Source organism: Mytilus californianus, unplaced genomic scaffold, assembly GCF_021869535.1.
Source record: "Mytilus californianus isolate M0D057914Y unplaced genomic scaffold, xbMytCali1.0.p SCAF_4, whole genome shotgun sequence".
Taxonomy (NCBI): domain Eukaryota; kingdom Metazoa; phylum Mollusca; class Bivalvia; order Mytilida; family Mytilidae; genus Mytilus; species Mytilus californianus.
Window position 1 is genome coordinate 7726569 of NW_026262690.1, and position 15889 is coordinate 7742457.

Sequence of the window (15889 nt, forward strand, 5' to 3'; positions counted from 1 at the left end):
TATCAAAAATAATTTATCTAATGTGTATGTGGAAAATTATGTGAAAAGATAAAAAGTGGCAATTGTTACCTTTCATACCTTAATTTTCGTTCATCTGATTCTGACCAATGCTTATATACTAGATATCTATTTATATGCCGCTATTATTGTTGTTGTTACCAATTATGTAAATCAATTGTATCTGATTTTATGCCCTTTATTGGCCCTGTAATTTGGGAAATAAAAAAAAATCTATTCATTGATAAAACGTAATATGGACTGGTCCAGTGTCCAGTTTGCAGGTCATTTAATTTTCTGTACACATTCATGCACGCTCTGATTTAATCAATATACTCGTACGAAAAAGCATGAACAGTTTGAAGGTAATCTAATAATAACTTAATCCAATCAAATTGCATAAGATTCAATAACAATGTCAAGTCCACATCATAATGAGTAATAGAGGTAAACTGGGTAGGGAGAAAATGACAGATATTTCAAGTTAATATTTATGCAATAACGAATTAAAATTTGTCAACCAAAAGTTTTGCTACAATTTCAAAAACATGTCGTTCTGTATGGGTATAGTTTTCGGATCTTTCATTAGCGTATTTAAGGCTATAAAAAGTTTGGGCTTCAAAAGTTCACACAATTATTGACTTTATACAGAAAATTCGTCCTTGTAAAACATTTAATAGTTCACAAATGATACGCGATTTTAAAGTAAAATTATTTCTTAAAACACTGCAAAAAATTTCATTCATATTGATAAAGTGGTATCGTCATAAAGTGCGTTGAAATGAACAGTGGTATAGCAAACATCGAATTCCCTCACAAAATGTTATCACACACTACAGTAAGGGGAGTCAGTTAAGTTTGTCTATTTTTAGATACTATACAGGTAATCTTTTGACCCTACGTATACAACCTGTGTGACCTGTGTAGTGATTTTGATTTTACGATAAATTCATGAATGAACGATAATTTTATGAATGAACATGAGCACCTGACCTCTTTCTTAAACACCTATTAAACATATAAAACCGTATTTAATAAGGAGATAATTCAGTCAAATTTTCAGTACTAAATCAACAACTGAAATGATTCCATTTTTTGATGAAACATCGTACGAACGGAGAACGGAATCGCAGGTATAAAAATGCACTTTTTTCCCTTGTAATGACCGCGGATCTATAATTTTTATAGATCGGTTGAAATCCCAAAACTAATTTGCATAATGGAAATTTAGGCGATAGCAATACATCGGAGTGACCTCAAGGTCATCCTCTGTAAAAATTAGTTTGAAAAGATAAAAAAATCCAAAATACCAATCTAAGAGTACTCGCAATTCCTGAAAGCTGCTTCAATGTCATTTCAAACTAAAAAAAAAAAAAACAATACACACAAAAAAAGTGTGAAGACTTAATTTACAGTCTGAGAAAAGCACAACCTTGGCCAATGCCAAAATATAAGAATCGATAGGATGTAGGACCATAAGTGTTTATAACTGTATAAAGTTACGTATTTAGCTATGTCTTAATCAATTAAAAACAAAATCAATTTAAAACACAAAAAAAAACCTTACTACAGTGCTAAATTAAAAACATTTAAGGATAAGTGAATTCAAAGGATAAAAAAGTTCACATGAATCTATACTACTAAAACAACGAGGTCCAATTTGTTAGCCGGCATGACGTAAAAACGACGAATTAAAAACTTCAACTTTATATATAACTAATATAGGACAATGGTGTTGTTAAAAAATTACACCATTCCAGGCCGTTTTATTTTCCACATAATTAATATTACCAAGTTCCGGGTCGAATCCGATACCATTAGTATATGTCACGTGTAGTTTCCGGTTGTAGTTACCTGGAGTCGGTTTCACAAAAAAAATACGACTAAGATTGATCGTAAGTCATGAACAATTCAGTATACTTACGATCAAGCTTAGTCGTAAGTTTTTTTGTGAAACCGACTCCTGCTACCTTCTGTAAATTCCTCCTCTATCAGGAGAACCTGGAATTCTTCCAGTAGTTGAATTATATCAATATTACACTGCTTTCTTCCACCTGAATACCACTATTAATTTTGGTTAATTAGTTAAAAAGATAAATTTAGTTTATAGTAAGTCTATTGTAATAAGAAAACCAGGACGGGTTCAAACAGAAAGATTTCGAAAGCAGAGAAAACTGTGCACCTTATAATCAGCATGACTTTATCAGATGATCATACGAATACTAAAAATCCAGGCTAGAAATAAGGCGTAGGTACTTTAATTCAGTCACGGAACCGCGATGTCTTGGGTGTGTCCTAGTTGTATCTAAATTTACGGGCTCTATAAACAAATTTGTAAAATTAGGGTGTGATATAATAAGGTTTCTACAGGTAAAGACAAACTTTTTAACCAAATCTTTGTATCTATGACAGAATATTGTAAAGGGATTCCGTAATTTGTGGTAACAAAGTCTTTTACTAAATAATTTACCAGTTATACACATATTATGTTTATTAAAATCTAAAACATTGACGAGGGAGGTTGAAGGAAAACAGACCGCAAAAGAGGCCGGCAAAATGAATACAATCGTCTTAGAAAGAATTAACAATAGAAAACGAAAAATCAGTTTCTTTTGTCATAAGTTTTTGTTTAGAGTTTTCTTGAGTAACGGTAGATCTTTTCAAAGTTTTTTCTATCAAATGTAATTTAGACGGATCGTTACAAAGTATGTACATAAACTATGATTCAAACAGACAGATTATAATAATATTTTTTTAATGACCTTTTGATAAAATAAGTACTTCAGTTTGATGAGATCGTGTGGATGTGTAGTGTAGAGAGATGAAAAGTCATAAGTGTCCATCGAATTGAAAGTACCAACAAAAGCACGTCATTTATCTAAATCCCAGCAAGGAAATCAGAAATTTATATTAGATAAAAATGTACCATATATTGTTTTCAAATATGATTTCTCGTATATGCCTTACAGAAGTTTTAAGGTTTATTTGAATCGTTTCATAAAAATATCATGAACTGGCTGTTTTTGTATTGGCCATGGTACTGATTTTATACCGGCTGTATTAATTTAAAAAAAAAATTGTTTTTGCATGATTTAAGCCTCCAATATGTTAATTACTTTTTCGGGGATGACAAACAGCTGATAAGGAACGGTATAATCAAACAGTTATAAACCGGATTCTCGGTCAACATCTGTTGTTTGACCCTCATACTGAACTATTGACCTCAGCCTGCGGCTTCGAGCAATTCAGTCTTCGAATCAAACAAAACATCCGTTGACCCTAAAACACCGCTGTATATTGTTACAATGCCAATATTGAAAATAAATCTTATAGCCTAGATTTTTAAATTTTCAATTGAAGCAATTGTCTAAATACTTTTTATCTAATGGGACTGATCTTTCACCAATGATGTGAATACATTCTATTTCGTCTAAATAGGAATACAAAACTTTTTCAAAAAGTATTGGGCAGGCATAAACTATTCGAAATCGACCCTTGCAGGCCAAACTTTCTTTTCTTACGAGGTTATCTTCTCGAAAGTCAAATTTCATTTTGACATATACAACTCGACGAATCCTTATAATAGATAACCCAGCACGACATCTAAGTCGACTCCGTCACACGACAAAATTCTAACACCGTAAGTCGTAGGGATTCTGGTTATAACCATTTTCCTCTTGACGTCAGATCTAGAAAAAATGTAAAAGGTCAAATGTCAAGGTCATCGTGACCTTTCAAACTTTAACTCAGAAGCCGAAACAGTTAGAGAAAAGTAAAAGTGGGGATACAGGTTTGAGACATCAAGCGCAACTTCATATTGTTTGACGACCAAGATAGCTCCCACCAAAGGATTTACAAATGCCGTATGTTGCCCCAAAAAGGCGTTTCCAGTTTGTAAAAGTGCATAAAAATTATATTATATTGTTGGCGTTTTGTATTTTAATGTTTACAATACTGCACCTTGTGAATACATCATTTTGAGATCACGAAGGCATATGCTTTTAAAAAAGACTATTATCGCACGTGAACGACCTTCAAATTGTTCTCCGAACAAGTAGACTTTTGACATCTATATTTTGTCTTATTTATTTTGTTTCTTCCTTATTGGATATTGCTGCCAGATCTTTGAGGGTTCAAGATTAGTCTTTTCTTTTAAAAACAAACGAGTCAAGAAAAAAAATAAAATCAAAATATTTTATGAATAAAGCACAAGTAGATTTACATTATTTAATCCAAATGTTCCGTGTAACGTTGACATTTTAACAAAAAATAAGATAGAAGTGTCAGGTGAACTTGTAACTACAGTATTGCTACCATATATGTAGACCTCTCAAACAGATGTTGCAAAAGAATTATATAAAATGTACTTCGTCCTCTTTTTGCAACTTCAAAATTCGAAAGATAAAGCTAAATTGAGAATGGAAACGGGGAATGTGCCAAAGAGACAACAACCCAACCAAAGAGCAGAAAACAGCCAAAGGCCACCAATGGGTCTTCAACACAGTGAGAAAATTCCGCACCCGGAGGCGGGCTTCAGCTGGTCCCTAAACAAAAATGTGTACTAGTTCAGCGAAAATGGACGTTACACTAAACCCCGAAACATATAAATGAACCAAAATTAAAATAACATACAAGACTAACAAAGGCAAGAGGTTCCAGACTAGGGACAGGCACAAAAATGCGGCGGGTTAAACATGTTTTGTGAGATCTCAACCCCCCCTATACCTCTAGCCACTGTAGAATAAACAAACACACAGAAATACGCACAGTAAAACCAGTTTAAAAGAAGTCCGAGTCCGATGCTAGAATAGGTAACAGAAGAAACTAAGCAAAATGGCAATGATCAACATAAATTAACAAAGGACTACTAACAGTTACTGACATGCCAGCTCCAGACCTCAATCTACCTAGAGCTTACACAATTTCCCACACAGCAAGATTGAAGGCCGGGCTGACTATTTGAATTTTTCTCTATTTTTCTTGGGTTTCAATGCATTGCATCCGACGAATTTGGTATTATAGTTTGGCTACGTTCATATGCCCTTGGACTATATATTTACTGCGCATGTGTTCAAAAATAGTTTTGAAGAACCCCAGCCAATCAGAAAAGTTAGTACCTGGCGTCAGTCAAATTAAGTGTTTTTATTTGAGATGCCACTAAAGACCCAAACTTATTCAGAATCTAGTTATATAATAAAATAGAATATATTCTTAAAGCTTTTGACATTGGACATACATTGAATGTTCAGGTTGACATCATGCGCAAAACATTATCAGAATGTCTTTGTTGTAGCATTCATATTATAAATAATAAATTGCATATATTTGAGCACCCTTTCCTCTTACTAGTATTTGATAAAAGTAAAACAAACCTTTCGAAATGTTTGTTTTTCAGTTTTCCTGAACATTGATAGAATTATTTGAGAATGATCTGTATTGACTATAAAAAGAAATTGATTTTTGTATCTCTTCAGACAGACAATATCTGTGTTCAGTCAGTTCTCTTATTATTTGATGTTTAGTTTTGACAGTTTTTCCTCTACGAAATCATAGAAAATTAGTTGAGCATGCGTATAGTTGGTCGTCTGATTGGCAGAATTAAGGGTGTTCCAGACTCCGAGCTGTCTCTGAAGAAAGTTTAGGAATTTGATTATTTTAATTCGGTAAGTAGGTTATATGTTTTCCATTTTTAGCGTTACATTATTGTTTCAATTTTGACTGTGTTGATTAACATTCAAACATTCAAATATGGATATTATTTTCATGTATTTCTAGTTATTTGTTTAATACATTTAAAAATTCTCTATGTATATAAAGCAACGTTTCTTATCAATTTATAAATATATTGAGTGATTAATTGACTATCACAAGAGTTATTATCATTGTTAACATTGTGAGATTTTTCAAATTGTCAGTCCAGATGGTTCTTTAATACTATCCTAGACTTACTACATGTCCCTTCCTAATTTGCTTTTTTTTCAATTTTACCCCTTTAACAATTTTACTGCTATAGCTAAGAGATTGCCATTATATTGACACATTCAGAGGAAGGGCCATCGGTATACTGGAGCATTCAGTATCATGGCAGTTTTCAGTAAACATATAAATTAGTAAGAAAGAAATAAAAGAAAGGGAGTTGTAGCAAGTCTAATACTATCCCAGAATCGGTCAAGAACTTTGAAGCAGTGGACCAAACAAATTGAAATTGTATCGGTAATATTAGACGGTCTTGGAGGTTGCTTACTACTACTGTACAAAACTTTGCAAAGAATCAGAGGAAGGCTATCCACAGAATTAACAATTTTTACTTTGTCTAAAAAGGGACTAATGTCAACATGTGTGTATTTGTAAAGAGTTATTTATATAAATAAAAGAAATATGAAACAACGAGACAATAACATAATAATTCTTGTTTTCTGATGTATTTCTGTAATAAAAGGTGAATGACAATTATCTTGCTGTCATGTATGGCTTTGATAAATGGTTATTTTCTAGTGTATTTTAATGTTTCATGTTTTTCTGTGGCTATTTCCTTGTGTATCTTGCTGTCTCATGTATGGCTTTGATAAATGATTATTTTCTAGTGTATTTTAATGTTTCATGTTTTTCTGTGGGTATTTCCTTGTGTATCTTGCTGTCTCATGTATGGTTTTGATATATGGTTATTTTCTAGTGTATTTTAATGTTTCATGTTTTTTCTGTGGGTATTTCCTTGTGTATCGTGCTGTCTCGACTCGTTTTAAAATCTTCATCCTTCACACCAAGTTGAGATCTCAGTATTAAATGATCACTTACTACTGTGAATAATGTTTCAATAAATTGGTGAATGAATCATTGCTGGTTATGTGCACATACAGGCCGATAGAGTGATGGACAATTATTTAAAATACAAATATGTTTCAACACCAAGATAATTTTACGGATATAGTTCTGTTATTAGCTAAAAACAAGAAAAAATATAGATCTAGTCGTGTAGACGATCGAAAGTTTGCAGTTAAGTATTCTTCAAATCTAATTGTTGAGCTGGATATTGAAAATTTACCATGTTAAAGTGAATAACAAATATTTTATCGGCATGCTTGGTTTTCAAGCTTTCACTTTTCGAGACCACTTCAAAAACAAATGACACAATATATATATTGAACATAATTGATAATAATTTTGAAATAATAAAAAGGTAATAAGTTTAATTATCAGCGCGCTGTGTTATAAACAACAAGTGCATATTGCGAAATAAAAAGAAAACATTGAATAGAGAACAAATTAACGTGTGCATAGAAAATACGGCACGGAACTGTTAAATCTGACGGCCACTTTGATGTAGCTTTTTATAGTGCTATAATCTTTTGACTTTGGTGACTAAATGTTTAAATAATTATAATGAATGGATGGCTGTTGGCACTCAATACTTTATATCATTTTCATTTCACACAAAAGACTTTGATATTATAAATGATAAATTGAAAGATTTCCTGAGGTTACAATTCTCTTTAATCTGAAATAGTAGAGTCAAGTGTTTTGTACGTTTATTGAGAACCAATTACCATTAATGCCTGCTGGATGTTTAACAAATAGCGTTTTGTGCGACAACTTTAACATTAGCCAAACGGTCAACTCGATTCATCAATAAAAGGGTCACGTATTTACCTAAACTTAATTATTCATAGTCTCTCTCTTGATTTCATTTGAGAAAACAATTCCCAAACCAATAAATCGTAAATTAATAGCGATGCAGACGTGAACAAAATCGATTTGAAATGTCACCAGCATCGCAGGACACTAAATCGGTCACAAGATAATATGAATAAAAGGTGCAACAGCTGGTGATGAAACACAACCTCATCTGTTGTACAGTTTTCTTATACAAAAATTGAATAACATTATAAATAACATGCGATCGCAGAACTTATGTATATGAATGTCACAGAAATTTATTGTGTCTCTAATGACAAAATTTTTGAAGGTAATCGAATGTTAAGCATGCAGAACACCGTGAAGGACGCCATACATGTTAAAATTTCTTTATTGAGAATTGCTAATACCAAATACTATAATGCACGGAACCAAAACCGATCAATTTCCAGCAAAAAAAGAAAAGTAGACGTCTTTAGTGCATCATTTTCTCAAACACTCTTCAGTTTTTTGTCACAGATTCTGAGACTCTGGGTGCAAGTTTCGGGATAAATACTCATTTTAGAGACCCTATTCCGTATATTGAATTGAACAGCTATCCTACACACGTCTTGGTTCATTTTTGTTTTGGAACTCCCTGGTGTTACACCAAACGTGTTAATCATTTTCAAATATCATTGTGATTATAGGACGGGAAAACCAGGGGGAATGGGATTGATGGTAATGTAAGTATGCACTGCTCACAGACACTTGTCTTTAAAATAAATACCTATATACTTTAATATATTAAGGTATATAGGGAAACACATTTTCAGAGATTGCTAAAATTTGCATAGTGAGCCAGTTTGAGTTTTTTTATTACAGTTCTTGGAAAAGTTCAATCTGTCACTACATTACACCCGCACCAAGCTCTTCCGTCTGATTATTTTTTTTCTCTTGGATGACTCAATTTGCTTTCAAAGACTTTGAAAGCTTTAAATGCATTATAGCGTGTTCCGTATACACCCGAAACTCCGATAATCGCAAGTTCAGTTTTTATTTTATTTTTCAAATTTCTGCTCGTTGTTAAGCTTTAAGTTTTCAATTTTTCATAAAAAAAAAAAACAAATTACGATTAGCCTTCAAGCTTTTCTTGAAGTTATAGGCAAACAAAAAATTAAAATGAAACTAGTGACAAATAAGAAACATCGAAGGAGCATTCTCACATTTTCTCTGAAACTACAATCATGCAACATGTTTCAATTTGGATAAACATATATGTATAGTAGAGCCTCCAAACAGTCCCGGTTAGATGAATTTCTTTCTTGTTAACCATAACATATGCAGTAAAAAGAAACAAACATTGCACTGCAGATACATTCCTGAGTATGAATTAAACATTTTATTATACTTTAGATCGTTTGCAAGGTCTAATGAGGGCTTATGAAGTCTCCTGAAGTCTACAAAATATATCCAAAATAAATCTATAAAATAGAGGTGCACATTTTCTTTGTACATGTATATGCATATGCATTGTGCAAATTTGATAGCTCTTGGGTTAAAAACTGCGACATGAGTGTATTACACAAAATTGGTCCCCTTATTTAACACTCGCCTGCACGTCAACCCGCCTACCGCCTGTTCACAAGCCGTACTTTCATCGTATTATATAACAAAACGATTTTCCATTGTTTGCAACCCGTTCATAAGTTTTGACTCCGAGTAAACTCCCCCTTCTAAGTCAACATTGAAAATACCAAGTACATGTAGCTTTAATTTATAAGGGAGGGCAGAGGATTTGTTTCTCTCAAACCCAAATCTTTTCTCGTGGCTTCCCACCCTCCTTTCTTTTGGTTCCATTTCTTTTCTGTAATCCCCTTGTCCCCCTTTAGTGTTCCAAATGTAAGAAATATTATGGAAACTATAATACATATTCCAAAATTTTAATGAATACTCGTTTAGGAATATTTATAATGAAATTTTCTATAATAAAGTTTCCAAACGGAAATCTGTTATAAGGAACAAATATACGTTGACTTCAGTACTATATGCAGATTATATACAAGATTCAATTGATACACATGTAATTACATATGTAAATATATATATTTATTTAGAAACTACCTCTTACAACGGGGGCACTTGCGGACGAAGTATCCACAAATGCGTCTAACAGCATATGCAATGAATATATATACAGACAAGTCAAAAATATTCATATGTCCTTTCAGAGTTAAAAATTGGAACATTATAAAATAAGACCGCTTACATAAAAGAAATAACACATTATGTGCAACATAAAAATATAAATTAAACTAAGAGTTACATAAATCATATTGCTCAAACAAATCACATTTAAAATTTAGGTTCCAAAACCAGTGATCTGTGAGAGTACATTTCGCTCAACATCTTTTCACTTAAACTGTCCATATTTTTACTAATATAGGGATCAACATGATAAAAATAATAACCTATCAGTGTTTGTATTTTATCGTAGGACGATAACTCTATGAAGCAGAAGCCTGGGAAGGTAGAATAAATATTCATTTATATCAGTAAAGTATTCAATTCGTATAGAAGAAAATCCAGAATACTCAAGTAAAAAGTGTTCAATGGACTCGTCAAATTTATATAAACACATTTGGCAAGTGGGACTTTCGCTAAGACTCATCATAAATAAGACTTGGTTCACAGGTAAACAGTTTGTTCGTGTTAACCAGTTTAGTCTTGCAGACTTAAAGTCCAGCAAGTTTGACAGATACAGCTGCCTTCCTGGTTCAAAATTAAATTTAGAGAAAACATCTAGATTGCTTTTATTATCTATTACTTGATATTCCTTTCTACGGACAAACCTTCCAAGAAACTGTTTAAATATATTCGAGTTAACATTCGAGTTGTAAAAGTGATCCAGGCTAACCATAGTAAACAAGTTGATCTTATACTGTGGATAATCTCACCCTTTTGAAGCATTAGGGACTTTAGCTCTTCAAATACAGTTCGACAAAATTTTCTTGTGTCTAGGCCTTGAATCCTAGCAAAACAAGACACCCTTTGTTTATAAAAAAAATCGTTCATTATTGGCTCCCATTCCAAGTCTAATTTAAATCTTTAAATCACTTTTGTGTTTTGATATGATACCCACATCTAAAGACTAATTTGTCAATCCCAGCGTCAAGTATATACCATTTCGTAACACGTCTATTACTCATGTTAGGACAATACTATAACTGTATTAGAGTAATATTATACATTTTTATAAGATTTTGATTTTTTTTCGATTAATCCTATAAGATCTTATAAAAGATGGGATTTCAGATAAGGGCAATGAACGTCAATGGGCTATTTCAGGTTTCTAAAATAGTCTGAATGATTTAAGTAATAATCAAAATATTAATGCTAACGATATAAATAATACTGTGAAAGAAATAGAATATATATTCATAAATTATGCTATTGGTATGCTTTGTCAGTCTAGAAAATATGTAAAAAAGACAACTAAGATGACGAAATGTAAACAATGGTTCGATAAAACGAAAAGCATCCCATCAAGCTCTAAATACATTCAATAGATCTGTTCAAGTAAAAATGCGATGAGTGCTAAAATCTTCAAAGATCCAATTGATCAACGGGTATCATAAATTTCATGTCAAATTTGTTCTGAAGAGCTACGAAATTTCTCAAAAACAGATATGGAAAAGTTTGGGAAAATCCGGAACAAGTATGATAACACAAAGATGGACGATCAAGAAATTCCGTATAATTTCTTTTGATTATCTAAAAAAAATTTAAATTAAGAACTAAAAAAAACATACACTCGAAAATAAAGTTGATGATCTTAGAAAACAAGCCAATACAAATTATCTTAAAATCGTGAAATATAGTTATCTATGGTATATAGATATAAGAAGATGTGGTATGAGTGCCAATGAGACAACTCTCCATCCAAGTCGAGATTTATAAAAGTAAACCATTATAGGTCAAAGTACGGGTCTTCAACACGGAGCCTTGGCTCACACCGAACAGCAAGCTATAAAGAGCCCCAAAAAAAAAATACTAGTGTAAAACCATTCAAACGGGAAAACCAACTGTCTAAACTATATAAAAAACGAGAAACGAGAAACACTTATGAACCACATCAACAGACGACAACTACTGAACATCAGATTCCTGACTTAGGACTGTTTTTGTTCAATGGAAGTACACATATATATAGTCTATATATAGAATTCAGATCTGTTTCTGGAAATGTTTGACTCATAGCTGACTCTGTCATGCTGTATAAACATAAAATCATTGATAGAAAATCAGAATAGCCTCATATGGGCATATCAAACATTGTATTCTTTAAGTAATTCTGTAGAAAATGAAGGAACTAATTCCCTTGTCAAGAAATTAATCATTCTATATAATTTATCCTGACACCAGTTGGAATCCTACCAAAGAAATGCACCGATTATATCCATGCTTAATTGAGATGCATTAGAGAATGATTGAAACGGCTGGACAACCTAATGACCCTTATTGGCTATTTAGATGGAAGTTCATATAATAATGAAGAAGGAATTTATTAGTGGGATCGATAAGCAAAGGGCTATTAAGTGTTTAATGATTATGATTTTATTGTTTATCATGTCGGTACGTATTATTTTGTATTTCTTATTATTATTTAGTTAATATTCTAATAATTATTGTTCACACTATATATGTAATACTTAGAAGTGTAATTATCCTTAATTTTTTTTTTTAATTCTTTCAGGTTGAAGACCATGTTAATTTTTCGATGCATCATTTTGTGTTCCGTTGTTTTTTCTAGTACCTGGAGTTGTCCAGATCTGGATCCGTGTTCATGTAGCTCTAAACCTGTTTTAACAATAGACTGTTCAGACAGAAAAATGTTCTTTCACGGCCAAGACAATTATAATAATTTTAGTAAATTACAAGGATTATATATACATGAATTGAATTTACGAAATACAAATTCAATACTACCACCTCAGATTTTTGTCGACTTACAAATTCACAAATTAGATATAAGTGAAAACAAAAATATCGAAAATTATAAAAACATTCTTGAAATAATCGACGATTCGTTAGAGGAATTGAATCTTAAAACAGCTTCTTTCTTGAGTCAAAGTGTTTTGAAGAACTTGGGTCGCTTTAAAAACTTAACGTTCTTATCATTAGAGGGGAATATGCTTAATATGACTATTTTAGGAGATACATTTTCGAACTTCCATCATCTTCAAAATCTTGATTTAAGTGATAATACACTCAATTATCAAATGAATTCAAATCCTTTTGATGGACTAGAAAGTTTACAGGTTCTTCACCTAAAATCTACAAAAATAAGTTTAGATAACACCAACAGTTTATGTTTTCTTAAAAATCTGACGTCTTTGAATGTATTAAACATAGATCGTAATAACGGTGCCGGCGAGATAAAAGTTGTTCCACTCTTTAAAGGCAATAATATGTTTTCGCTCAAACGACTCAGTTTATGCTCTAACAAAATAGCGTTGTTCGAACATACCGCATTTCAAGGAATAGAACAACTGGAGATTTTAGATTTATCCGAAAATTTATTAAGGACAGTACCACTATCAGTAACTTCAATACTATTTAATCTTACTCATCTGAATTTATCGTCAAACAAAATTCAGTACCTATCAGAAAGAACATTTACAAATTTGACAAAACTACAGTATTTAAATCTTCAAAGGAACAAAATAAACAGCTTCCCTAGATATGCTTTCCTAGGATTAGGTAACAGTTTACAGACACTCGACTTAAGCTCTAACAAGTTGATAGGAGGGTATTTCTGGGTTATCGGACTAATGGATCTCCACTCGCTATTAAATCTAAATATTTCATATAATTTCATCAAACATATACAAAATGATTCGTTTGATACCACAGCGTACCTACAAGTTTTAGATATAAGTGGAAACCCGTTAATATTTACTGACACGATGTTCAGTGGGATAGAAGCTAGTCTGAAAAAGTTGTTTGTCAAAAGTGTTGGTATGGAACACGTGCCTTTAATTCCTTTACAAACAATAAGTGAACTAGATGATTTAGATTTATCTAATAACAGACTCGAATCCCTTCACAGTATGTTTTTAACTGGAGTTAAAGCTAAGCATATTTATCTGCAAAACATGAATATTTCTGAGATTTCAAAACTGGCATTTACTGGAATAAAAGGTCCGATATCAATATTTCTTGATGATAATAACATTTCTTCTCTTAGATTTTTAGAAGAGTCAGTGTCATGTTTTTTCTCCGAAATATCATTAAGAAATAATCCAATAATTTGTGATTGCACTGCATTTTCCATTTCCGCTTCGGGTCGACATGGACATGTGATTGGAAAATGCATCAATGATGATTTTGTTGGTAAATCGATTAATATGATTAGCTCTGTGGATAAAAATCTTTGTGAAGATCTGGAAGTTAACAGTGGATGGTGCAGCAAAACTGGAAAATTTATCAGTAACATCGCCAGTTTAAACAATGGATACCATGCTGTGTTGTATCTATTGTTAATGTATTCAACATTCATTTTAATCAGCTGAAACAGTTGTTGATAACACATATGTGATAAGTCCAATGACTAGACCTTAAGGAGAATTGCATACATGTGCTTAGCGTTAAACAAAGTCATTTATCTGTAAATATCAGGACTACAGAAGAGTTACTTATGCAGTATTCTTCTTTTGAGAATCTAGTGACGTGCAAACACTTAGTGAAATGGAAATATCCAATGTTTATACAGGCTGATGATATGTTAAGATTGAATATGAATATACCCTGCTTTTTAATATTCTAGCTCATTAGTTAACAATCTCCAGGGAAACATATCATTACGACTCATATTTTGATGTCAGAAGTGACAACTCTTTGCTTGAACTCCTAAATACTGCATGCTTGGCGGAAAAGCAGCAAACACCAATTTCAAAAGTCTTTACTCTCACTCAGTCGATGGTCGAACAACCCACCGCACTCAGGGCGAGCACACTACCACAAGACAACAGGGAAGGGTCTGTAAACACCGAGGAAGCTTGTCAATTTGTTAAACATCCTTCATACTTTCATTAAAAATTCCCTAGAAACCCACGCTCACTTACGAATTCACTGAAAGTTTTGAGCTATGTGATTAAAACCATGCATCTTGCAAACAGCCTTTTAATCATACCAATACAGGTTTGTACGACAGGTTTTACAGAATAAGGCATTTCAAGTCAAAATATTCAAATATTCTTTTCTAATAACGTGTATTCTAGTCAATTGTACTTCCATATCTACAGAATGATCAATTTGCTTTATCTTGGAAAGTGTGTAAAAGTTACATACATGTAAATTAGTTTTTGAAATTTCATATGCAGTACCGCTCTACTGGCATTCAAAATTTCGTAATATCTGTGAGATCACCCAACTACGTACCTCTTACCCTTAAAAGAATAAACCCAGAGATTGTTTATATAGATTGATATATGGGGTCTTGAGATCACTCCTTGAAATATATTTAAAGTGTTCACAGCTTATGCGTGAATGTTGTAACGCCCCTGACTGCGACTGACCTTACTTTCAGAGCGAGGTTCAAGTATAAACGTGAAACAAAGTAAACAATTAGGTAGTGTAATTGCTAGCACACTTACCTCGAGTATGGTTGTGGGTTCGATCCCTAGATTGGTCTGTAAATTTACAGATTGTGTTATATACTCAATCGTAACAATTTTGATTAAGTAGATTCGTATGCTGGGTGATGTATCTAGTGTAGGAGATACTAACCCTGTCTATACATCGCTCTCGCTATGTTAGAAGTTGATGCGATTCCAACTGTTGGTCGCGGCATTTGTCATTTACAAACTGAAGAGAAAAGATTACCAGCCTTATGTTTTTTTGCTAAAATACTTTGCTGTATATAAATATACTATATATTATTTGTTTACCGGTTAAGTCATTACGAAGAATAGCAAAACAAGCTTGTGTTCTTGATATCTGCCGCTTATGTCATATTTGTTGCTCAAATTCCCATATTGTTGTCTTGCCTTATAAAATTATATCAGATATATCTTTTACTTAGATATATATAGTAAAGACAAATTAAACAAATGTGCTAGATCGCCTCTGTGTCTGATCATTCAATCCGAGTGCATGCATAAAACTCGTAAAATATAGAAAGCATTTATTCTTGTTTTTGTTGTTGTATTTTTGTCTTATAATTATAAAAACAAGATGTAATATTGTGGCAAATGAGACAAATTTTCATAAAGACCAA

General features: G+C 32.3%; 1 protein-coding gene across 1 annotated transcript; it reads left to right on the forward strand.

The window, feature by feature from the left end:
- Positions 1-5597: 5597 nt before the first annotated feature.
- Positions 5598-15654, forward strand: LOC127737381 (protein artichoke-like). Its single transcript, XM_052248002.1, has 2 exons — positions 5598-5660; positions 12365-15654. The coding sequence occupies exon 2, from the start codon at positions 12375-12377 to the stop codon at positions 14181-14183; it is 1809 nt and encodes a 602-aa protein (XP_052103962.1). The 5' UTR covers positions 5598-5660; positions 12365-12374; the 3' UTR covers positions 14184-15654.
- Positions 15655-15889: the final 235 nt, after the last annotated feature.

What these genes read in the sequence shown, in the direction of transcription:
- LOC127737381 (XM_052248002.1), top strand. Translation starts at nt 12,375, where the DNA reads ATGTTAATTTTTCGATGCATCATTTTGTGTTCCGTTGTTTTTTCTAGT.